Here is a 13,450-nt window from a genome sequence, read left to right on the forward strand (position 1 = left end):
ACCAGGTTGAACATTCAGCAATGTCTACTTGAAGGATCTAAAACTTTCAGTCCAGAAGCCCAAGCTTATGAAGTGTGATTCTTCCTTTAATTTCCTAGATTCAAAACTGATTCTTCAGATCTACTCATGAGACAGTTCTCCAGATTTATTGAGGACATGCAATGGTTTGGAAAGCAAACTAAGGAAGAAGGCACAAACCCAAATTTTATAGGACCAGGGAGAAAATGCTAAGAGCAAAAAGGGCAATTGTATTTTTATTCCATTGTTACTAGCTAGAACTTGCAATTGCTGTGGGGTATTTAAGAGTTTATTCAGGTTGACAGCTTGAGTCAAAAGTTTATTTCATTCCTGAAGCTGCAGACTTGAAATGCTTCAAGTTCTTCCATCCCAGGGGAATCCTGTATGCAAAATACTAGAAAACACATTTTTTGTCAGAAAGAAAAAGAGATTTAAGCATTGTTGCAAGTGTTTTATATATTCATAGAAATCTCAAACTACTAGGTTAATTCCTGAGACTATTTTTATCTTTTGCTCTTGTGCTTATTGTTGTCTGATTCCATATTCTCTTACTGCTTGTAACCCACACTAATCCTATTTCAATGCATGCAATAATAAAGCAAAGAATTACCTAAGGGATGAAAAGAAGGCATTCCTCACTATCTTGCATAAGGAGGAAAACGGAACATTTCAAGGACTTCAACAACTCATTTCTCTGAATAGGACCAAAGAAATAAAAGGCAGCAAGCTTTAACCACTCCACAAATTCCAGCTCAAGTAAGAAGCTCACAAAGGGCACTAAGGCAGGGAGACGTGGACACGTGCACACCATTGTAATGGACAATCCTATAAGTTAAGGCCATTGAAAGTGTTACTGTTAAATGTGAAGTTTCAATAAGTTAAGCGTGTTAATTATGTTGTTGTTAAAATGTAAAACTTCTAATGTTACTGTTGATTTGAAGTTGTAATAAGCAAAGTTGTTGTTACAAGGTTGAACCTGTTAGTCCCTGCAGTTCACACCCACCCTTGTTACCTCCGTCAAGTGCTGCCTCCACTGCTCTCTAAAATGGCGCCGAGGAAACCTCCCTGGGAAATATGCAAATCAAGAGGAAGTCAAGAGAATCTAACTAAAGACCCTGAAACCAACAAACTAAACTAAAATTTAAGAAACTAAGTGAATGGTTCTGCTTGCAAAAGGTACTCTTATTCAATTAGTGAGGTTTTAGAACTCACTGTAATTTCAACAGAACAGAGATGAAGTGAGGACCCTAGACTTCGAGCCAGACAGTTGTCTTCCTGGGCACGCTCGTGAGGACGGAAGCCCCAGTTCTGCTGTGCAGCAAAACTGCGTCACCTCCTCCTCTGCGTCGCTACCGGGAGCAGTGGCGGTGTGCGCGACCCCTCGGGCCCCCACCCAGAGCTGATCCTTTAATAAAGGCACTGAAAAGGAGAAAGATCTCCTGCCCATTTTTATATCAGTTGGGGGCTCGTCCGGGATAGCCACGCCTGAAGAGGACACCAGGAACGGGACGGCCGCCCGCCTGGACCTCCAGGACAGCTGGCTACTCGGACCCAAGAGATCAGCCTGGGACCAGCGACGTCAAGGAGTGCCGAAGGAGTAAGTAATCCCGGCGGCGGGCGTAGGAGGCGTGCGATTGGTGTGTGAGTGAGACGAGGGCCGGCAGCTCGGACCCTCGAAGCGAGTGAGGACCCCCTAGTACCGCGGTTCCGGACTCCCGCGAGGGGGCCGGCCGGGAACGGGGGGAAGCAAGAGGTACTGTTGAGTGAGGCGTCTCCTGGGGATAGTGTGGGCCCCCTCCTGGGCGTGCAGGAGATAGCTAGGTGTGAGTGGCACGCATCAGGGCCTGGTCTCCCTTGGTAAGACCATTGCAGTCTAGGTAGGTCCGGGCGTGTGGAGTGCCTAGATATTGAGTGAGTCACACGCATCACAGGGTGCCCCCAGGCACTGCCAGTACCAGGTGCCCACGAGGGTCCTTGCTTCCCAGGACCGGGCCGGACGTACTGTAGGTGGTGTGCTGCCGCGATTTCAGGGAGGAAATCGTGAACCCACGGCCCAAGAGCACTGGGGTGGGAAGTCTTTAGATTAAGGCAAGGACAGGCACCACACATTCTTGCACACATCCCTTTCGCCTAGGCTATTCTGCTGGGGAGGGATAGCCAAGCCGGATGGTGGACGGCAAAGGGGTCGGGCCCCGCTTGGGTTGATCCCAGATTCTGGGAAGGGATACCCCCGGGTAACCCCACGGAGTCTCCTGGAACCTTCCTACCTCCATTCAAAAAGTGAGGAAGGCAGATACAGTATTAGAACAGGACAGTCTAGTCCGGGGTTAGGACTTGAGGTCCAGCTTGGCGGGTGGCTAGACAAGGGAAGGTCCTGGTGCCCAGGGAGGGGATTCTAATACTAGGGACCCTGGCTGCGTCGAAAAGGGTGCTCAAGAGTCTCTAGGGTAGAGGCAAGGCGCGGGGGTACATTTAGGTGGTGTGAATGTAGTTAGTTTACCCGGGTAAAAAGAGAGAGAGAGAGTGAGAGGGAGAGTGATTGAGAAAGGGTATAAGTTATAAAAAGGGGGGGAAAAAAGACTTAAGTTAAAGTTATTTATTCAGTTGAAAAAAGACGAAAAATACTTGATTTACTTGTAGATTTGTGTTGCCCGTCAGTAAATTTCCGTTTGGGTAGGGGCACATTTGGGATCTTAGTTTAGTTATTTAAGGATGGGTCAGTGTGTTAGTAAAACAGGGATCCCTTTCAAAGGAAAAAAGAAGATAAAGAGTATTCCATTAGATAGTCCACTTGGACAGTTATTAGACCATTGGGATTCTCAAGAAGCCACTAAAACCCTTGACCAAGTTAGAATGATTTATTATTGTACAGAGATTTGGCCAAAGCTGAAATTACAAGGAAGGTGGCCATGGTATGGAACTCATGATCCATGGATGTGTTCCCAACTGAACCAGTTTTTGCGAACTCAGGAGAATCCCGATATAGAACAACTAACATATGCCGCCTGTTGGCAAGGTGGGGTTGTGAGTGAAGGGAGCGTGAAGATCTGTAAATTAAAGAAAAAAGAAGAAGATAAGGAGGAAAGTGAAGGGGAACAAAGAGTCACTAAGACCTGGGATCCCCTAGATCACCTACCACCTCCTCCTCCAATTTACCCAGTCCTAAACCCCAATTCTATACCTGCTCCCCCAACAGTAATTCCACTGCCACCTCCTCCTAATGCCCCTATGCAGGACCCTCTACCTGTTCCTCCAACAGTGATTCCACTGCCACTTCCTCCTAACGCTTCTGGGCCAGATCCCAATCCGGTACCTACTCTTCCAGCAGCAAATCTAGTCCCTCCTACACTCTATCCCTCATCTTCAACCGCTCCTTTAACTTCACCTCCTTCCAACATTCCTAACCCTAGACTTGAGCCCTCATCTTCCCCTATGGTTACTCTTTCATCCTCCCCCAGTCATGATACATGTATGCCACCCTCTGTACATCCTCCATTATTATCCCCAAATATAGCTCCTGACGTTAATACTATGAATTTACCTCCTTCCCCCTCACCCATATCTATTCCTTTACCACCCGCCAATTGGAAACTGAGTTCGTCCCCTTTGTCCAGTAACGAACAAGACTCCGTTTCCCAGGTGACCACCCAAACTGACTATAGTATTGAAGGCCCTTGGTGTAACACTAGGTCAAAGACATCGAAACCTGAAAAAATGATGCCTCTCAGGGAAGTCCCAATGGGTGGGATGATAGGAGGGGTAGGATTTGTAAATGCACCACTCACAGCTTCGGAAGTCCGAGGGTTCAAGAAGGAGTTAGGAAATTTAGTAGAAGACCCAGTGGGCATTTCAAACCAAGTGGACCAGTTCCTTGGACCCAATATTTACACCTGGGGAGAACTCAATTCTATACTCAATATCTTGTTTTGTCCTGAGGAGGTTAGGATGATCCGAGCAGCGGGAATAAGGATTTGGGAAAAGGAGAATAGAGTTGGACCCCCTGGAGACCTTAAGATGCCTTTGGTAGATCCAGGATGGGATCCAAATCGGGAGGAGGGCAGGAGGAACATGAGAGATTACAGGTCTCTGATAATTAAAGGTATAAAGGAGTCTGTCCCTCGTAGTAGTAACACTAAATTGGCTTTTGAGGGTACCCAAGAGAAAGATGAGACTCCAGCGAGTTGGCTTACTAGACTGAGGAGGAATTTTCAGCTATACTCTAATATAGATCCCGATAGTCCAGAAGGACAAGTACTTTTAAAAGTGCAGTTCGTTACCAAATCTTGGCCCGACATTAGAAGAAAGTTGGAAAAAATTGAGGATTGGCAAGACAAATGTATAAATGACTTGCTAAAAGAGGCTCTGAAGGTTTACTTAAGAAGGGAAGAGGAGAAGGCCAGGGCAAAAGCTAAAATAATGGTAGCTGTGGCTCGGGAAAGCATCGGGGCGGATAGTAATTCACCGGTACGGTCCCCGGGAATAGACCAAAACAAGCCACCTCCATCGGTGGGACGATATTGGGAAAAGCCAGGATTTAGAAAGGATGGAGAAAGATCAAGGAAGATAGAAGGAGTACCCAGTGACAGGACCTGCTATTATTGCGGGGAGGTTGGACACTTTAGGAGATATTGCAAGAAATTGCGACTAGATGAAGCAATTGTGCAAGAACAGGAAGCATTAGAACGGGTTTTGAGGGGTGATGACTAGGGGTGTCAGGGGCTTTATCTATTAGGGGATCCAATAAGACACCAAGAAGAGCCCCTGGTAAATTTTAATGTGGGTCCCCAAGATGAAGACTTTGAATTCCTTGTGGATACAGGAGCTGATAGATCAAGTATTAATAGACTGCCAATGGGGATGACTCCTGGAAATAAGATCTGTGAAATATTAGGAGCAGAAGGGAAACCGTTTTTAGCACCAGTTGTTGAAAATGTAGAAATAAAAGGAAATTCAAGACAATGTACAGTAGATATTATCTATTTGCCAAAACTAGAAACCAATTTGTTGGGAAGAGATTTACAAGTCCTGTTGGGAGTAGGGATTGTACCAGATAACGGGAAGATGGTCGTTAGACTCATGAGGTTAACTCAAAAGGACTTAGAGGAGATTCACCCCGAGGTGTGGGCTGAAGAGGGAAAATATGGATATTTAAACATTCCACCGATAAAGGTAGAAATGCAAAAAGACATTCCTCCCATACGGGTAAAGCAATACCCCATATCATCAGATGGAAGGAAGGGACTGGCACCAGTGGTTGAACATCTATTAAAGGAAGGCATCCTCGAACCCTGCATGTCCCCCCATAATACCCCCATACTAGCCATTAAAAAGACCGAAGGAAAATACAGGTTAGTCCAAGATCTGAGAGAGGTAAATAAGAAGACTATTGCAAGATACCCCGTAGTGCCTAATCCTTACACGTTGCTAAGTCAAATCCCGAGAGAACATGCTTGGTTTACTATCATAGACCTGAAGGATGCTTTTTGGTCTTGTCCCTTGGCAGAGGATTGCCGGGATTGGTTTGCATTTGAGTGGGAACATCCAGATAGAAACCGGAAAATGCAGTTAAGGTGGAACGCGCTTACCACAGGGATTTACTGAGTCCCCTAACCTGTTTGGGCAGGCACTAGAAGAGCTATTAAATCAATTCCATCCTAACGGAGAAATAAAATTGTTGCAATATGTAGATGATCTATTAATCTCTGGGGAACAGAAAAGCGAAGTCAGAACTGCCAGTATACAACTATTAAATTTTCTAGGGGAAAAGGGGCTGAAGGTATCGCGAGATAAGTTGCAATTTGTAGAATCGGAAGTCACCTATTTAGGACATGTGATTGGAAGGGGGTATAAGAAATTAAGTTCTGAAAGAATTACAGGAATTCTTTCCATCCCAGCTCCAAAAACTAAGAGAGATGTAAGAAAACTCCTGGGATTATTTGGGTACTGTAAATTGTGGATAGATAATTACACACAGAGAGTAAAATTCTTGTATAATAAATTGGTAGATCAAGAACCAATCAAATGGACAATAGATGATGACTGGCAATTACAAGACCTAAAGAATAAATTATCTTCAGCCCCTGTACTAAGTTTGCCCGATCTTAGTAAGGAATTTGATCTATTTGTAAGTGCAGAAGAAGGAATCGCCTATGGGGTACTTACCCAAGAATGGGGAGGATCACGAAAACCTGTAGCATTTCTGTCCAAATTACTAGATCCTGTAGCCCGGGGGTGGCCAACTTGCCTGCAAGCGATTGCAGCTGCAGCAGTCTTGATTGAAGAGGCCCAGAAATTAACATTACAAGGAAAAATTAAAGTGCATACACCGCATGATCTCAGAACTGTTCTTAGCCAAAGGGCCCAACAGTGGCTCACGGATTCTAGGATTTTAAAATATGAGATCATCCTGATAGATACTAAGAATCTGGACCTTGCTACCTCTAAGTGCCTTAATCCTGCCCAATTTCTTTTGGGAGAACCCGTGAACAACCTAGAGCATGATTGCCTAGAGTTAATACACATGCAAACAAAGGTGAGAGAAGATCTTGGGGATGTACCCTTACCTTATGGGAGAGTCTTGTTCACAGATGGATCCTCTAGAGTAGTCTCTGGGAAAAGAGCTTCTGGGTATGCGATAATAGATGGTAAAAATATGGAAGTTGTAGAAAAGGGGAAGCTGTCTTCGAATTGGTCAGCACAGTGCTGCGAAGTATTTGCATTAAAAAGGGGACTAGATCTGTTAGAAAAAGATAGCGGCACTATATATACTGACTCGCAATATGCATTTGGCATCGTACACACCTTTGGCAAAATCTGGGAAGAGCGTGGATATTTAAATTCTAAAGGGAAAAATCTAGTACATACAGAACTAATAAAGTTAGTATTAAAATCTTTACAAAAGCCAACAGAAATAGCAATAGTGCACATCAAAGGACACCAGAAAGTAGATAATTTTGAGATAAAAGGAAACAAACTTGCTGACCAAAAGGCTAAGGAGGCAGCCTTAGAAATAGGAGAACCAATTAAGATCTTCAAGCTAGAAAGGAAAGCCAGACAACAAGAAGACGAAGTAAGGCCAATCTTTAGTGAGAAGGAACGAAAAGCGATAGAGGAATTGAAATTACACCAAGGGGAACGTGGTGAATGGTTAACTCAAGATGGGAGGAGGTTTCTAAACCAGGCATTAGCACGGAAGATATTAACAGAAATCCACGAATTAACACATTGGGGAACCCAGGGACTATGCGACCACTTCTTGAGAGAAAACATATGCATTGGAGTGTATGAATTAGCTAGGACAATAACCAAAGGGTGTGTAATCTGCCAAAAAGTTAATCAAAAAGTAATGAGAAGAATAGAACCTGGTGGAAGAGAATTGGCTCTAAGACCATTCCAAAATATACAGATAGATTTCACTGAAATGCCCCTAGCACAGGGATATAAGCATCTATTGGTAATAGTAGATCACCTCACCCATTGGGTGGAAGCTTTCCCCACCAAAAAGGAAACTGCAGAGGTGGTCGCAAAGATAATCCTGGAAGAAATCATTCCCCGGTATGGTTTAGTAAACACGATTGATTCTGATAGAGGGCCTCACTTTGCTGCTCAGGCCTTACAACGAATAATTGAAGCCTTGGGGATGAAATGGAGACTACACACTCCATGGCATCCCCAGAGCTCGGGCAGAGTTGAAAGGATGAATAAAACACTTAAAAATGTGTTGACAAAGTTAATATCTGAGACCAAATTAAATTGGCTAAAGTGCTTGCCCTTAGCCTTATTACGTATTAGAACAAGACCTCGAGCAGACATAGGGGTTTCCCCCTATGAGATGATGTTTGGGCTTCCCTTCTTATTGTCCCCCTACAGTACTGGAAATTATCTAGATGGAGAAGAAGCTACACGGAAGTATTTAGGAGTAATTGGGAAAACGTTGGAGGACCTCAGAAAAAAGGGATATATACCTCAAACCTCTCCTCATGATACAAATGTTCATGATATTCATCCTGGGGATTGGGTACTAATTAAATCATGGAACAATACGCCTCTAATGCCTAAGTTTGAAGGTCCCTTTCAGGTGTTGCTGACCACTCACACGGCGGTATTGACTCAAGAAAAGGGTTGGACACATATTACTAGAGTTAAAGGGCCGGTAACACCTCCCAACGCAGGATCCAACTCCCTTGATCCATCTACCGGACCAGTAGAAGGAACCTCATCTACCAGTTCGCGGGAATGGACTGTAATCCAGAACCCGACAGATCTAAAGATAACTCTTAAGAGAAACCCGAGGACTGACAAAGACTGAAAGTGAAATCAGAGAGTTATGTCTATAAAAGTTCAGAAATTTGTTGTAATGTTGTTAGTGTTCTAACAGTTAAGAAGTTAAAATTATTCCCTATGGAAAATTAATGAAAATTAAATTCTCCTACTGAGCTTTCCTAAAAAGGGGCAGTGAAAATTAGTAATTAGAGAGTGAAACAGCTAGTGTAAAAGGACTCTTATCAGACCTCTAAGAAGACCTTAGATCCAAGAGGCAAGACCGGAGGGAGCAAACAGGGGAGAAATGGCCCCTACCGGACTCTTGGGGAAACTGGTACTGGTGCTAGTGATGAGTGCTGCTCTTAGCAGAGACGATGACCCTTGCACCAAATGTTATCATCCTATCTATGATGGGGAAGACCTGAGGTCCTTCTTTAGAGTCCATACCAACATAAACCCGAGCTGTTTTAATCACTCTCAGTTAATTACCTGTCGAGAAGATGGGAAAGTATATTGGACTACCAGGAATACAGCCACTTATAGGCAACGCCTGCTTGGGGAGTGCCCAGTAGGAGAATCCTGGTTTTGTTTTGAACATGAAGGATTGAAAGACTTGGTAAAGGAAAAACAGCTGATAAGGGAGAGAGAAATCCCGGATGCTCCCTTAGAGAGAAATTTATTTATAGATCTAGTGGAGAAAATAAGCAAAGAGTTAAACTTAACTGAATGCTGGGTTTGCGGAAGTACTCAAATGACAGAAATTTGGCCATGGGAGGGAATTAGCCTAAGCCCACTAGAAATTCTAAGATGGAAACAAACAAAATTAGATTATGAATCTTTGACATCCCGTGGAAAAGAAAAATGGAATTTAAAATCAAGAGTAGTAGGTGAAGAATGTATACTGAGAATAGGAAAAAGATACAACACCCCTGTAGGAAAAATGGCATGTAAAAGGTATATAATGATAAGGGAACAAGATTCCAAATGGGTCCCAAAGGAACCCAATACATATTGGGCTGTTGGAAAAACTGAGACAGGATGTATATATCATGAAGGATATAAGCTCCATAAATGTACAGGAAAAAGAATAAATCCCTTCTGGGGGATTAGGGAACTATCAAAATTCTGGGAATTGCCAGGTGAAACTGAGGATGAGTTCTGGCAAGCCCCAGAATATTTGTTCTGGATCTGTGGAAACACCGCTTACACCAGGTTACCTGGAGATTGGATGGGGAGTTGCACCATAGGGATCATTAAACCAGCCTTTTTCCTATTGCCTAAGAAATCAGGAGCACACTTAGGAGTCCCGGTATATGATGACTTACGGAAAGATAATAGAAAGAAAAGAGATGTAATTGACATGGGAGGTACACAAGTATGGAGAAGTAAAGTATGGACTCCAGAAGAAATTATTCAAACATATGGGCCAGCCACATGGGCTCAGGATGGATCCTGGGGCTACCGTACCCCTATCTATATGTTAAATAGGATAATCAGGCTCCAAGCAGTACTGGAAAAAGTTTCAAATCGAACAGCGCTAGCATTCGAACATATAAGTGACCAATTGTCCCAAACGAGAACAGTAATTTATCAAATTAGGTTGGCAGTAGACTACTTATTGGCAGATGAAGGAGGAATATGTGGAAAATTCAACTCGTCTGAGTGCTGCTTGGAGATTGATGATAAAAGTACAGTAATAAAAAATATCTCTAAGGAAATCCGCAAACTGGCCTATGTTGGAAATCAGGAATGGACACCTCTAATAAATAGTAACTGGTGGGATGAGTTCTGGTCCTTTAAAGGAACATGGTGGAAAAAGGCTGCGTTTATAACCATCTGTTCAATAACCGGTTTGGTGTTTTTACCTTGTCTGTTCCCTTGTCTAGTCAAAATACTAACTTCCACAGTACAGGCAAGTATTCGACGTCTTGAAGTAAATACTCAAAAACAGGCAAAAATAATGTTGATGGAAAGCCAGAGGCCAAACCACGAGACGGCAAAAGAGATATATAATAAATATCAAAAACTCAGGAAATTTTATTTCCAAGAGCAAGAAACAGCAAATTGATGCGGGCATCAGCCCGATCAAAGGAATAGAGGGGGGAGTTGTAATGGACAATCCTATAAGTTAAGGCCATTGAAAGTGTTACTGTTAAATGTGAAGTTTCAATAAGTTAAGCGTGTTAATTATGTTGTTGTTAAAATGTAAAACTTCTAATGTTACTGTTGATTTGAAGTTGTAATAAGCAAAGTTGTTGTTACAAGGTTGAACCTGTTAGTCCCTGCAGTTCACACCCACCCTTGTTACCTCCGTCAAGTGCTGCCTCCACTGCTCTCTAAAATGGCGCCGAGGAAACCTCCCTGGGAAATATGCAAATCAAGAGGAAGTCAAGAGAATCTAACTAAAGACCCTGAAACCAACAAACTAAACTAAAATTTAAGAAACTAAGTGAATGGTTCTGCTTGCAAAAGGTACTCTTATTCAATTAGTGAGGTTTTAGAACTCACTGTAATTTCAACAGAACAGAGATGAAGTGAGGACCCTAGACTTCGAGCCAGACAGTTGTCTTCCTGGGCACGCTCGTGAGGACGGAAGCCCCAGTTCTGCTGTGCAGCAAAACTGCGTCACCTCCTCCTCTGCGTCGCTACCGGGAGCAGTGGCGGTGTGCGCGACCCCTCGGGCCCCCACCCAGAGCTGATCCTTTAATAAAGGCACTGAAAAGGAGAAAGATCTCCTGCCCATTTTTATATCACCATCACCTCATCTGACAACAATGAACCTGTTTCACAGCACCAGGCAGCTCATAGAGCCAAACTCCTTCCCCAGCCCCATGGGAAAGCAGTGTCAAGGCACAGGAACCGGGAAGTGTCCCAGGGGGCAGAGATAATGCTGGCAGCATTTGAGCCAGCAGCACTGGCTCAGACACACTGAAGTTCAGCTGTTGCTGTGCAGCAGTTTCTTCACACTGCTAAGTTTCATGGGGCTGGCTGTATTTTTCACAACAGCCACTTCAGTACAGGACTGGTGTAGTGAAAAGTTCTGGAGTTCTGTTTCCTCTCTTGTAAATTCCTATTTCTCTTCTTCTTTAGGACACCCACAACTTGAGAGACCTCAAGAGGCAGCATTGAATTGCAAGCAGTTCCCAAAGTGAGCTTGTAAAATATGCTCTATGTTTAGATTATGTAATATGGGGATTTCAAAACTCTGTATTTCCAAAAACTGTTATTTTTCCGGTTAAAAATGCCTGTCAATTAAAAAGCTTAAACTTGGCCAGTTTTAACTACAGAGGAGAATACTCTCTGTCCCAGACCACCACCCAAACACACCCTTGCTTGGATACAGCTCTTGGAGCTTTTGGGTAGCTTGACTACAGAATTCTAACATCCAAGGACAGGGGTACAAATACAAATCCTTATGTAAACGTCTGGAAGCAACTAGGAAGTTGTTGGGTTGTTCTCATTCTGTAGGAAGAATTAACACAGCAGTAATAGAAATTACCTTTCTCCAGAAGCAGCTCTCACAGCTAGCACACTTCAGACTGCACCACAAGCAGTTCCTAGGTGTGGAATCTAGTTGTTACATGCCACCAATAGCATGTGGAACTGCTGCAGGCAAACACCACAGACACTTTTTCTTCTCTTTTTCTTTCAGTTCCGAAGAGAGTCATAAAACCTGGCTGGCTCCCTGGGGAGCTGTGTTAACACTAAAAACACTGACCAGCAGAAATGATTGCAATCACACCACTACAATCTTCCACGGAGGAGGGCAATCCTACAGATCAGTGTACGGTTAAATTGGCCCCGAATTCTCATCATGTCCATCTACTCTGGATCCCCTTACTTGGGATTTTTGTTTCTCAGCCCTCACAGAACTGAGAGCTGAGAAAAAGAGAAAAAAACAAGAACAGCCCTTGGGTAAGGGCAATACTGGATTGTCAGGAACTAAAAATAGTTGATAGCATCTGTATCAGGCATTGTTTTTTTACTCTCTACCAGTGTCCATTTCAGGTATCCTGATAGCATGATTTAGGATTTTGCAGCTAAATACAATGGGCTGCAATTTGAGAGGCTACAAAAAATAAAACCTTATCAGATTGGGTTTTCCCCTAGGTGACAGGTGCAAATTAGAAAATGAAAGGGCCTAGAGATAATTTTAGAAACATATAATATTTGCATCAGATTCTAAGGGGATAGAGATATTTGAACAGCAAGGAAATGCTCCCAGAAATGTTTGTGTAACCTGAAGAGACCAGCTAGCCACAGGAACAGGAGAGAGCCACTTCTTTTAAAATGTGTACATTACTGAATGCAAGATCCATTGGCCCTTTCAGCTTCTGTTTGCAACAAAAAGTAAGATATTAACTTGTGTTTATGATGACTATAATTAGACTTCAATGTTTTTGAGACACTCTCTGAGCAAAACACAAAGAAACTACATTCCATGTTAGTAAATGCAGCATTTAGAGTAGCAACTAAATAGTCCTATCTCAGAGTTAAATGTTCAATTCTTCATAAATGCAGTACCTAAACCAGTTAACTCCCACCTACACCCCAGACATCCACCTATACCTGCTTGTGTAAATGGTATTTTCCACTCCACTCCCTATTCCTCCTCTCACCACAGTCCTCAAGCCCTCAACCAGGCACAAGCCAATTTCTCACCTGGCTGTCAGTAATTACCAAGCAGCTGTTGGTAATTACCTGAGCACCTGCCCCACCCACAGCAGCTGTGCAGGTCCCTGACTGCTGGGAGAACAGGCTTGAAATGCAGACCCCACCCCCCACCACCACGAGGAAAAAAAAAAAAAAATTACAACATTTCTGACCAATTTCAAACTAGTAAAAGATCAGGACATAGAGAGACTTGTTTATTCCCTTTAAGAAAAAGTTTATATCCTTCTCTGTAAAGGGAAGTCATGGTATTTTGTTGAAGCAGAAGCATGTTTTGTGAGCCCACTTTCCTTCCTTGTTTGTCCCTGCTCCCCACGAGGCCACTCACTAGGCATATATAGAAATACCTGTGTCTGAAAACACATCTACATGAGTGCATGACTTGCACTGCAGCAGTTGAAGGCACTGTTTTTATTGCACAAAGATCACAAACCTCTTCTAGAAGAACTGCAGGGTTCTTACTATGGAGCTGTAAGAACCCTGCCAGCACATCTGCTGC

At 43.4% G+C, this 13,450-nt stretch overlaps 1 protein-coding gene and 1 long non-coding RNA gene across 2 annotated transcripts; one reads left to right on the forward strand and one right to left on the reverse strand.

The window, feature by feature from the left end:
* Positions 1-130: 130 nt before the first annotated feature.
* Positions 131-13,063, reverse strand: LOC135293078 (uncharacterized). The gene is made up of 4 exons (XR_010355210.1): positions 12,850-13,063; positions 11,780-11,886; positions 629-712; positions 131-412 (listed from the first exon to the last, which is right to left on the reverse strand). It is a non-coding gene; the product is annotated as an uncharacterized LOC135293078 (long non-coding RNA).
* LOC135293077 (uncharacterized) lies at positions 2,102-10,400 on the forward strand. Its single transcript, XM_064407085.1, has one exon. The coding sequence runs from the start codon at positions 2,731-2,733 to the stop codon at positions 4,723-4,725; it is 1,995 nt and encodes a 664-aa protein (XP_064263155.1). The 5' UTR covers positions 2,102-2,730; the 3' UTR covers positions 4,726-10,400.
* Positions 13,064-13,450: the final 387 nt, after the last annotated feature.

The sequence above is a fragment of the Passer domesticus genome, unplaced genomic scaffold, assembly GCF_036417665.1.
Source record: "Passer domesticus isolate bPasDom1 unplaced genomic scaffold, bPasDom1.hap1 HAP1_SCAFFOLD_67, whole genome shotgun sequence".
In the NCBI taxonomy this organism is placed as follows: Eukaryota; Metazoa; Chordata; class Aves; order Passeriformes; family Passeridae; genus Passer; species Passer domesticus.